The 10,596-nt window shown below is 45.6% G+C and overlaps 4 protein-coding genes across 5 annotated transcripts; 1 reads left to right on the top strand and 3 right to left on the bottom strand.

Annotated features, from left to right (window-relative positions):
• The first annotated feature begins 277 nt into the window (after positions 1–277).
• Positions 278–2,171, top strand: TrAtP1_007162 (uncharacterized protein). The gene is made up of 3 exons (XM_014082062.2): positions 278–796; positions 880–1,249; positions 1,315–2,171. Exons 1-3 carry the CDS (start codon positions 538–540, stop codon positions 2,060–2,062), a joined length of 1,377 nt encoding a protein of 458 aa, XP_013937537.2. The 5' UTR covers positions 278–537; the 3' UTR covers positions 2,063–2,171.
• Positions 2,172–3,515: 1,344 nt separating this feature from the next.
• On the bottom strand, positions 3,516–4,730 carry TrAtP1_007161 (uncharacterized protein). Of its 2 annotated transcripts, XM_014082063.2 has the most exons (3): positions 4,528–4,730; positions 3,823–4,437; positions 3,516–3,764 (listed from the first exon to the last, which is right to left on the bottom strand). In XM_014082063.2, exons 1-3 carry the CDS (start codon positions 4,613–4,615, stop codon positions 3,565–3,567), a joined length of 903 nt encoding a protein of 300 aa, XP_013937538.1. In that variant the 5' UTR covers positions 4,616–4,730; the 3' UTR covers positions 3,516–3,564. The 2 variants fall into 2 exon arrangements, with proteins under 2 accessions (XP_013937538.1, XP_065969493.1); XM_066113407.1 differs by having other exon boundaries at positions 3,823–4,730.
• On the bottom strand, positions 4,731–6,990 carry TrAtP1_007160 (uncharacterized protein). The gene is made up of 5 exons (XM_014082064.2): positions 6,736–6,990; positions 6,549–6,614; positions 6,314–6,433; positions 5,711–6,265; positions 4,731–5,549 (listed from the first exon to the last, which is right to left on the bottom strand). The coding sequence occupies exons 1-5, from the start codon at positions 6,770–6,772 to the stop codon at positions 4,795–4,797; spliced, it is 1,533 nt and encodes a 510-aa protein (XP_013937539.1). The 5' UTR covers positions 6,773–6,990; the 3' UTR covers positions 4,731–4,794.
• Positions 6,991–7,582: 592 nt separating this feature from the next.
• Positions 7,583–9,717, bottom strand: TrAtP1_007159 (uncharacterized protein). Its single transcript, XM_014082065.2, has 5 exons — positions 9,349–9,717; positions 8,355–9,291; positions 8,222–8,304; positions 8,080–8,158; positions 7,583–8,001 (listed from the first exon to the last, which is right to left on the bottom strand). Exons 1-5 carry the CDS (start codon positions 9,645–9,647, stop codon positions 7,645–7,647), a joined length of 1,755 nt encoding a protein of 584 aa, XP_013937540.1. The 5' UTR covers positions 9,648–9,717; the 3' UTR covers positions 7,583–7,644.
• Positions 9,718–10,596: the final 879 nt, after the last annotated feature.

Genomic DNA, 10,596 nt, shown 5'->3' with positions numbered 1-10,596 from the left:
AAGGTCACCACTACCGTAGCATCCCACATCAATGCTGCCGGTAATAGTTACCGCTTATTGCGGATTCCTTCTCTCCACTGCTTATTCCTTATCACAGATCCCTGTTGCTTATTTGCTGCCGCTTATTCCTTGCCCTGTGTCGATTTTTCGTCGTCGCTTGTTGCCTACCGCTCAATCCTTGTTGCCTGATCACCGCGGCTTAACCCCTGCCGCTCGCCGTGATTTATATGGGCCGAGGTGATTGATCGTGATGAATTGTGATTAATGAGCTTACTATAAGTTTAACTGACGACTACCGGAGTGGTCTTCAGTAAGCATCAGTAGCACAAGTTAGTCTGCCAGATCCGAGCGCTCCGATCCGTATCGGGCCGCACCTAAGACCTTGTAGTATACGCAACGACGTGGAGAAGGCTGACACGAATAAGCGGCTTTCATCCATTTTACCTCTCGGCTGGCCATAAACTGAGGTGCCCCGTATTACTAGTGACATTCCTTTCGTCAGAACTAAACTTCGACAGTCCATCATCTTTACCAATCATGACGGACACCAAGCCTAGCGGCCTGGGAGGAATCGATGCCAATGGCACGGATAGTGAATCAGCTGTTGAGCGAACAGGGGCCGAACCTGCGGAGATGGTGCCTTTTACTGCCAAGCCAGAGAAAAATGGCGCCACATTGGAATCGAAGAATGAATCTCAGCTAGATCAAGCCACTTTGATGGCCACGCGCCCAAATGGAGGGTGGAAGGCTTGGCTCCAGGTTGCCTGTGGTTTTGCGTTAATGTTCAACACATATGGTATGACAGCCTCGATAAACAAAGCTACTAGATTATAGCAGGACTACTTGTTTTTTGCTGACCACCCAATAATGAATTGACAGGCCTCATCAACACATTTGGCATCTACCAGAATTATTACACAGAGCATTTTCGATTCGACCCCTCCCGCGCATCTCTTATTGGTGGAATCCAAAGTTTTCTTCTTTTCTTTGTCAATTGCGCTGCGGGACCTTTGTATGATGCCGGCCATACACGGCTCTTGGTTGTCGTGGGGACAATACTCATTGTCTTTGGCACGATGATGCAGAGTCTTTGCACGGAATACTGGCAGTTTATCTTGGCCGAATCGTTGTTAATTGGGTTTGGCGGTGGCCTAACGTCGTTCCTATCTCCTACGGTGTTATCGACCTACTTCACAACGCTTTATCCTCTGGCGCAGGGAATTGCGGCCTCGGGGGCCGGAATTGGAGGGTGAGTGAAGTCTTGACACACTTTGGGCTCAGGAACTGGGTGTACTAACTTGATTCGGCTGCAAGCATTATTCTGCCTATTGTTTACCGCGAACTTGAACCAAAGATTGGCTTTCCCTGGACAGTGCGTGTTATCGGGTTTATTCTTCTCGCGACTCTGCTGCTCCCAGTGCTGTTTCTTCAGCCACGCATGATTCCTAGTGCTGGTCGGAAACTCATTGACAAGACCGCATTTACCGACTGGCCATTTGTTGTATTCCTGTGTGGTAACTTCATCTATCTCCTCGGCGCTTTCACCCCATTCTTTTACGTGGAGGTATACGCAGTTCAAACCAAGATTGCAAGTGCGGATCTTAGCTTTTACATCATCTCAATCATGAATGCAGCCTCAGCAATCGGACGTATACTACCAAATTTTGTCAGCGCCTATACAGGACCGTTCAACATGCTAGTACTGTCGACCATCTTGACATTCGTCTTTGCATTCGGCTTTGAGGGCACACACAATGTTGCCTCGCTCATTGTTGTGAGTGCCTTTTATGGAGGCGTTACTGGCTTATTCTTTGCGCTACAACCCGTTGTGCTGATTGGGCTGTGTCCCGATCCAAAGCTGATTGGGACGCGGGTTGGACTTGCTTTGGCTTTCCTATCGTTTGCGGTGCTCGTAAGCAATCCCATAGCCGGCGCCATTCAATCCAGGGGAGGATTTGTAGGGGTGTGGCTTTGGACTGGCGTCACGACTGCGGTTGGTACTTGCATTATGTGTGTATCGCGTCTCATGAGGACCAAAAGTAGCTTCTTCGTGAAGGTCTAAAGTTACCTTCAGTAAATATAGCTTATACGTTAAAAGAAAGCTAGATATAATAGACAAAAATGACACCAGTTGATGAATATGATTGCAAGGCTAGGCAGTCTAATCGCTCCACATATTTCAATCTCACAAAATCTGATTGCTCAGAGAAAGTAGACAGATGCTTAGCGTTAGCTTAGCTGGATGTAAATGCATTGTGAAATATGTCAAATTAAAGCTGTCAGTGTGTAGTATAAGAGCTTCGATGGAATATGTCTGTTTCATGATATTTAATAGTGTTTCAAAAAGGATCAAGATACTAATGGTATGATTGCGTAGGAAAGCTCATATGATTGAGTGTATTGCGCGCATATTTGAAGATATCACTAAACCGAAATTTCTGGGAAAGATATAGGATAATTGAAGAGCAATTTCATCGTTCACGTCCTATTTCGAGGTTGATATTGAAGATGGATTCTGTATCTCTCAGGGGATGAAATCATGACCACGGCCAATACAAGCACCGTATACACAATACTCCCATTACAACAACATATCACTTGTGAACATGACCGGATTGATTCTTGTGATGAAAGCTGGGAAAGTAGAAGTGGGGATCAGGATGCTAAAGCTGGTCCCGGATGAGTTTCCATCCGCATTCAGGCTACGACAGGTGGATCAAGGGTGCTATGGCTGCATGTCAACAGCCAGGGGAAATCGTACTGCAGTAGGAAGCTGCCATCGTTCAATATAATCCGAAAACTAGCGCAAAAACTCTCCGAAGCACATCATATCTCTGTGGATTCCTCGGCAACGGCAAAAGTCAGGACAGGCAGACCCTGTCCAGTTCACCCTGGCCTGGCCATTGTCGTAAGTGACTCGTAAATACCTACTCTCTTCTCGCTTCACCATCTGGCGAGAACAGCTATTGAATGGCAATTGCAATCTAGACTTGAACTCTGCTTGTGTCAAACTTCTTTTTTACCCCCTAGTGCTAAACTCAAACCTGACAATGATAGTCACCCAACACAGCATCTCGTCAAACGGTGTATAGAAGAAGCATTTACCTCCTTTACCCCTATTGATAAACACGTGTTCTTCGTAGAACTATCAGCCAATCCGGGGATTAGGTAATAATTGTATAAAAGAGGAGGTCCAATATCTTCTTACTTGGCCTATGTTGGGGGAGAAATATTCATATAAGTATGTCTTGAGATACTATCCGGGTCATATTTGCCTCTGTATAATAACAACAACTAATTAGACTACTACGCTCCATGTATTTACAGTATAGCACTTTGATTCCTATAATTACCGGAGCATTTTCTTCTTACACAACATTCCAAATTAATTCCATATAGTCAACTACGCTCAAAATGTTTCAGCCATATTTAAGCAACGATATTAATAATTCCGCTTGAACAGGGTTAGTGCTACAACAGTCAATATATATCTCAGCAAGTGCATGTTCAGAAACTCTCGACCATTTAAAATTTATTTTCCCTAACTATTTCACCCAACGCAACTTAGTACGTTGAGGGAACAATTGATGTTCGTCCACCATCGCACACCAACACATTTCCATTGAGGTACGAGCCTGCCTTGCTAGCCAAGAACAGGGCGACGCCAGCAATGTCAGTTTCCTCACCAGCTCTCTTCTCTGGGATCAATTTTGCAGGGTCATAACCACTCGTAGTCATGGCCGAAGTCATATCAGTCGGGAACACTGTTGTGAAGTCAGTTTACTCATTCATTAGAACTGATGTTTAGGACTGAACACTCACGTCCTGGAGCAATAGAGTTCACTCGAATGCCGTATGGAACCATGTGTGTGGAAAGCTGCTTCATCATGTGTTGCTGCGATGCCTTGCTCTGGCCGTACGCGAAGCGTCCTGTGGGAGCAAATCTTCCGAAACCAAGCGTGCTGCAGGTGCCGACGATTTGACTGCTGAAATTCACGTTCTTCTGGCGATTGCCGGCATCGAGAAGCTTCAGGAAGGCAAGCGAAGTGTACCAAAAACCAGCAGTGTTAATTTTGAAGGTGTCGGCGTACTCATCCACAGAGTGTTTCCAGTTCTCTTCAATAAACTCTTCTAGCGAAGAGTTGTTGTTTAGGGTCTTAGATTCGGGTCCAGAAGTTCCCGAGTTACACCACAAAAGGTTGATGTATCCAACCTCGCTCTGGATAAGGTCGGCGGCGGCCTTGAGCGACTCTTTGGAGGTGACATCACACTCCAGAGCCTTGACGATGTCGGGAAATTCTGTGGCTGTCTTTTCCAGAACGCTCACACGACGACCAATAATATAGACTCTGTGTGCTCCATTTGCGGCAAGAGCACGGGTGATCATACGACCAATTCCTGAATGATAGTCGTAAATATGATCATCAATTCCTAACTCTATATCCGGACAAGGTTATGCCAAAGGAGATGTTGAGGCGGGTGAATCTCACAGGATGAGAAGTGTGGAGGAAATTGTATATTACTTACCAGAACCTCCGCCGGTAATTACAGCGACGAGACCGGAGACATCGAAGAGGTTTTTGGATTCAATGGTTGCTGTGTTGGTAGAACCCATTGTATTGTGAGGTTTTGAAACAATTTTTTGAGAGGGTATCTGAAATTACTCAGTAGCGTTTATTGCCCGGTGATAAACAACTAGCTTTAACTTGAGTGAACAGTAAAGAGAATCTTGAGCAGTCTATTGAATTCTAGTAAGACATAAATTTATATATATATTTTCCTTTATGAGCACATTTATTTTGCAGGAGCGAACAACTCTTCCAAGTACTTCACCGCTCCATCTACTGAGCCCGAATATCCGACGTACATATCGGGGCGAACCACGGCTGCAACGAAGGAATCGTCATCGGCCACAAAGTCAGTGCCGTAGACCAGGGCCTTGTCTCCACCGGTGCTACCTTGGATGGCGTGCTTGGGCACCAGCTTGATATCGGTAACGAGCTTACCAAACTTGCCAACATGATCAGTAATGTCACCCTTCACAAGGAACAAAAAGTTGCCATATGGGACCGAGCTGTAGAGGCGCTTGGGAGTAGAGTCTCCCGCAGCAACCAAGTCAAAGTCAGGGCAGGGGTTGCCCGCCTTCCAGGCACCAGTACCCGACTCCTGCACGATTTCTGACTCAAGGCCGCTGTAGGTAATACCCATTCCTGTAATGTATGCGGCATGCTTCTCCACATTGCCGACATATTGCTCACCCTCGTGCTGAGTATCTCGCACAAGACGCGCAGCAACTGAAATGACGTTCCCTGCAACTTTGCGGCGCTCCGTGTCGAAACTAGCAATGATCTTGTGCGCAGCCCCTGGCTGCAGCTCGTTGGCATGGGCCAAGACATAACCTAAGCGCCATCCAAGACCGAAGGAATCTGAAAGGCCAGTGTTGAGACCCTGTCCGCCGTTGACGGAGTGCGCATGTGCAGCATCACCGGCAAGGATGATTCGACCGTTGCGGCTTTGTGACACAAAGGTCTCGGCAAGTCTCTCCTTGACTAATGTGGGTGTCAGCTTAGCCTGTCTGACTTGCATATTCATCGCTTCCGCCTCAAAGTGGCAATATCGCTAGCTAAGCCAGCCCTGTGGAGTGGATATAGAAGGGTGGAGGAGCAGGGGTCTGGGGGGACGAGGGTTAGATATTAATGAGATTTCTCACCTTCAAAAGTGCTGAACCATTCAGTCTTAGTAAACTCGACTCTGTGAGGAGCCAAGTGCGCCTTGATCGACGCCTTTGACTTTTCCTCCGTGATTTCTCCGTCCAGTAAGATGTAGAATCGGCACAGGTCCCGCTCTCGAGGAATCCATGCAACGCGGGATTGTCCGTCCAGCTCAAAGGTAATAATCTCCGGCACGCGAGGGAAGTCGCTGTCGATGAAGCAATCAAGCACAGCCCATGTCATCTCAGGCTTAGTACCAGTGAAAGGAATGCCAAGCGACTGGCGGACCATGGAGCGGGCTCCGTCTGAGGCAACACAGTAGGTGCTGTGGACGATGCGGCCAGATACTGCTGTTACATCAACGCCTGTCGAGGTCTCACGCACAGACTCTACTGGCTCGGAAAAGACAATTGAGTCGCCAAGCGCGGCAGCCAGCAGCTGCTCGACAATGGGCTGTCCAATCATCAAGAAGTTCTTGTGGTGGACATTCTGCAGGTTCTCCCACCAGTGGCTGCGGCGAGCAGTGAATTCTCCATTTGCGAAGATGGAACTCGCTATGAGGTGGTTAATTATGAATCATCAGATTACGTGATACAACTTACTGTTGCATTTGAGTCCCTGGGCCAAGAGCTCGTCGAGGATGCCAACGACTTCCAGGACTTGTTGACTTCTGGCATTCAATGCATCTGCACGACCTAGCTGCAGGGGCTGGGGCTTGGTTTCTGTTGCAGGTGATCTGTCAGCGATCTGTGCATGAGATGGGCAATATCTCCGCCTCGCACAAGGGTCCAAATCGGCGAGACTGGGTATTATGGCTTGGATGATGGCTTGACTTACCAAGGACAAGGACTGAAGCTCCAAGTCGTTTCGCGAGAAGAGCCGTCAAGAGACCAGTGGGTCCACCTAAAAGTGAGACATGAGATTAGCTCCATCAATTGAAGAGAAAAAGAAGTTAGAATAGATAACACTATTCTAGCCCTTTGAACTAGAGCGAAAAAGATGCTCCATATCATGGATCACCTACCACCAACAACAGCCAAGTCGACAGTTTGTTCCAACATTTTGAAGTTCTTAGCTTAGCTACTTGGATATTCTTTCGTTCTTTGCAAAGATCGAATTCTCTTGGGCTCGAATAATTGCAATTCCAAAATTGAACCAGAGCTGAATGAGGAAGAGAGGTGAGTGTAAGCTGAAGATGGATGCTGAGTTTGTTTGTAGAGGCAACCTGAACGCCAATTTTATACTTCACCATCTGTCTAATAATCAAGTCAGTCAGTATACCAACTCTAACTGAAGCGGAATCTATTGTTTGCAGCGTAAACAGAAAAGTATTTGACCCCTAATGTAACAAACTACAAGTATTTGGCCCTTACGTAGACAAGTAAAATATTTAACCCCTGTCAAAGCCGATAGTTGGGCTGGAAGTGTTAAGTAACCGTACTGGGTATTACTCATTTCAATTCAGAAATACTTCATGAGGTAAAGAAACAGCAGTGGTGTAATAAAGCACTTTACGATACTTTATTGTTTATTCGTTTACCATGTACTTGGCTTCATCAAATGATAGGTACTACTAGAAGATATGGCACATATGAGTAATGATATTGCATTAATTTGCATCGTAAAATTATTTTCTTGTAGTGTGAAATTTAATATCATATACACCAAGTTCCGATATCAAATTTGGACCAGTACTGGCTCTGCAGTCGTATGAGTTTGAAGAAAGATGCGTAACGCGCGTATTGAATGTACGAACGATGGAAAGATTTTTGAATATAAAGCATTGCAAATTAGATCTTCTGCAACAAATTGCATAAGCTACGCTGCCTCATTGAGCTTTCAACTACAAAGTCGAACAATAAGTGACAACCTTGTAGCATCTCGATATATTTCTATATGGTCTATTGTCTATTCTTGTTTTTATTCACATAAACTATACAATCACCTGTGTTTTCAAATCTGCAGGCCACTGTGGCTTATCCACTGCATTTCCTCTAGTTCCGATTGTGAAACCAGGCTTCACCACTCCATCCGGAAATTGCAAGACAGGCTTTACTGTCCTCAAAGAGACACCAAGATTCGGAGCGGGGCGTGTCTCGAAGTAGGATGGGTCGAATAAGTAACCAGATCGCTCTTTCAGTAGCGGCATAATCCTGAACAGAAGCTGGAGCATATGGTCGTGGTGTCGGAAGACTGGTGATCCATATCTTCCCCAAAGCTGCTTCCAAACGTCTTCGGGGTATGTTCCGACATTGTTTATCAGCCAGTTGGTGTAGTAGTCGAGAGCCAGCTAAGAATTGGTTGTTTGTTAGATAACTGCAACATATAACGAATCGAGATATATGAAGCTGGGCAAACCGTGACTTACATTTACTTTGTACGAGCCACCGGCCTCTCCTCTTCGCACTACTGCATCCATGACGGCGCAAATGCCACTGATACCGGCACTAAAAATCTGAGTGAGAACAGTTCCCTACAACATTTGAGACAATATTCATGAAGCAACCTACCAAAAGTCGGTATTGGGGAATATAGCAGTCACTGGCTCGTCATTGCCCATGGCGCGACCAAACTCGTAGGAAACACCACAAAACTATATGCAGTTAGAGATGCGAATTTTGACAAAAGACTGTTGTAACTTACAGCGTCGGAGATCTGCTGCCAACCGCTCCGGTCCTGGAGTGGTCCGTTCCAACCATACGAGTTCATTCTGACGACAATGATGCCCTTTTCACGACCCTTGCACATTTCCAGCACATCATCCGCGTCAAACCCATATTTCGCCAATGCTTTGGGGCGGTAACTCGAAATGAAAACATCGCACTCCATTATCAACTCCTTCATTTTCTGTCGGTCTTCTTCCTTTTTAAAGTCAAGGGACGCATTCCACTTGCCCCAATTAAGCTCTGGATGATATAACGTCGCATCTGGGACAGATGGCGAGGTTATACGGAGTACACTTGCTCCAAGCTCGGCCAGACCACGAGAGACAATGGGAGCAGCAATAATTCTAGTGGCGTCTAGAACTTTCAATCCTGCCAAGGGGCGAGACGGGTCGCTAGGCTTCTTTCCATTGTCGGTCCACCAAGTTGGAGGCTGGTGTTCATTTGCCTTCCACGTTTCCCAAAGGCCGACATGGGCATTAGCTTTACCGTGCTCGGTGGCCCTGTATTCGTCAGTGGGATAGCAAATGGACCCAGCTTGCTTCCACACGTCGTTTGATAATTTGTCTAGCTCGTCGCTATTCAATTGTGCCACTTTTTCCGCAAATATCGGCACCAGCTTCTCAAAGGTGTCTTCTGTGGGAGGCTCTCGAGGAAGATTCAACATATCAAGAATTCTATCTGGGTTCATAGATCCATGGATATGATAAAATTTGCCGTCTTTGGTCTTGTACATGCTTGACGTGCAGCACCGGTAAGGGCCATCCAAAGATCTGTGCACATCATAATCCTTGAAAAGGCTATGATACAATTCCTTGGCAGAGGGATCGCTGCGAGTATCCCCAAATGTCACATTACGCCCCTCAGGGTCAATGGACCAAAGCATAAGAGACATGATGAATAGCAGCGCATGGTCGCTATTTTATCGTTAGTATTGTGGTCCAGATCGAATAAGTAGTGTATGGGCAACCAACGTATTGATCTTCACTTTTTGAGGGGCCACGCCATAAACCTTCTCCAAAATGGCATTGACGTATATAGACTCCAGTCCTTTCAGAGCGGCTATGCTCTCTGCGAATCGCCAATTCACAGGCAAGGAGGGGTTGTCAGAGCCCTCAAATGATATGAGGTCGGCATATTTATCCAAGCCACTGATGAGATGTTGTACAGTCTGCGGATGGTTCAAGATGCCATCTTTCAGCACATTTGCAGCCTCACTGACAACAGAGTATGGCTTGTCCGGTGTGTGGCTGGTTGTGTTTGAGCTTGCCATTTTGAGAGGTGCACGTTTCAATCAATAACAAATCTTGTCTTAGTCTAAAAGAGACAGCTACTGAAGAAATTTATAACAGATGTCAGCCACTGCAAGAGAGAGTGGAAAGCCCGGAAAAAGCGAATTGTAAAATCTTACTAGTAGATAACAATTTTACATATATTATATTATAAATGATTATCTTTTAGTTCTAGTTTTGTTTCCAATTCTAGTAAAGCTCCTGGAATTTTATCTCAGAGTTTCATCACTTGATTTCTATTAATTGTTTATGCAAGGACAACAGCAAAAGATAATTCCTTCGAAAAAGTACCTGAATATTATTATTATAAATATATTGCTTAGGCGTAGGCTTACAACACCTGCGGACCGGTCGGATAGTTAGGTTGCATCCTTATAAACTGGTTCTGCGTAAGCGCTTGCCAGTTAGTATCTCTCAAAGGATCTATGGCAAATCCGCGCCTGTCAACATTCATTGTCAGCACACACAGCCAAACGAGAAAAGCAATGTCTGTTGTATTCAAGTATTCAGTGCGTATACTATCAGGTATAGAGCAAATAATACATAGTACCTAGGTACCTACTACTTGGCGAATTGTAAAGTAGAAAGAGTTAAGCGGGACGAAGCGGGGGCAGCAAAATAGTTACACAGAGATAAGTATACAAATGCCCCAAAATGGACTTGTCGTCACATTTTAGGTGGAGTGTTGTTAGCTCTCGTGGGCTAGTTTATTCTCCTATCCCTGCTTCCTGTGCAGCCCATCTGCTACTGTACTGTAAGCAGTAAGGGTAGGTCGCTAAACATCCCACATATCCCGTACTGTACAGTGCATGGAACCTTTTTTCTGTTTTTGCCCCCAGACTCATTATGACCTGTGAAACTTATTTATCTGTTTACATAGTAGTTCATAAATGCGGTTGTTGAAGCTGCGAGACTTCCTATAATAGTTTA

The sequence above is a fragment of the Trichoderma atroviride genome, chromosome 3 (genome assembly GCF_020647795.1).
Source record: "Trichoderma atroviride chromosome 3, complete sequence".
In the NCBI taxonomy this organism is placed as follows: Eukaryota; Fungi; Ascomycota; class Sordariomycetes; order Hypocreales; family Hypocreaceae; genus Trichoderma; species Trichoderma atroviride.
This window is presented reverse-complemented; position numbering and strand designations above follow the sequence as displayed.

Excerpts from the sequence above, each read along its gene's own strand:
- TrAtP1_007162 (XM_014082062.2), top strand. The coding sequence starts at position 538 with ATGACGGACACCAAGCCTAGCGGCCTGGGAGGAATCGATGCCAATGGC. Across the intron at positions 797-879 it reads GTTAATGTTCAACACATATG|GCCTCATCAACACATTTGGC; the intron begins GTATGACAGCCT and ends ATGAATTGACAG. Across the intron at positions 1,250-1,314 it reads TCGGGGGCCGGAATTGGAGG|CATTATTCTGCCTATTGTTT; the intron begins GTGAGTGAAGTC and ends TTCGGCTGCAAG.
- TrAtP1_007161 (XM_014082063.2), bottom strand. The coding sequence starts at position 4,615 with ATGGGTTCTACCAACACAGCAACCATTGAATCCAAAAACCTCTTCGAT. Across the intron at positions 4,438-4,527 it reads AATTACCGGCGGAGGTTCTG|AGTTAGGAATTGATGATCAT; the intron begins GTAAGTAATATA and ends GTCCGGATATAG. Across the intron at positions 3,765-3,822 it reads GAACTCTATTGCTCCAGGAC|TGTTCCCGACTGATATGACT; the intron begins GTGAGTGTTCAG and ends ACTTCACAACAG.
- TrAtP1_007160 (XM_014082064.2), bottom strand. The coding sequence starts at position 6,772 with ATGTTGGAACAAACTGTCGACTTGGCTGTTGTTGGTG. Across the intron at positions 6,434-6,548 it reads AGCTTCAGTCCTTGTCCTTG|AAACCAAGCCCCAGCCCCTG; the intron begins GTAAGTCAAGCC and ends CACCTGCAACAG. Across the intron at positions 5,550-5,710 it reads ATGGTTCAGCACTTTTGAAG|TCAAGGAGAGACTTGCCGAG; the intron begins GTGAGAAATCTC and ends CACCCACATTAG.
- TrAtP1_007159 (XM_014082065.2), bottom strand. The coding sequence starts at position 9,647 with ATGGCAAGCTCAAACACAACCAGCCACACACCGGACAAGCCATACTCT. Across the intron at positions 8,305-8,354 it reads GGCAGCAGATCTCCGACGCT|TTTTGTGGTGTTTCCTACGA; the intron begins GTAAGTTACAAC and ends AACTGCATATAG. Across the intron at positions 8,159-8,221 it reads TTCCCCAATACCGACTTTTG|TGCCGGTATCAGTGGCATTT; the intron begins GTAGGTTGCTTC and ends TCAGATTTTTAG.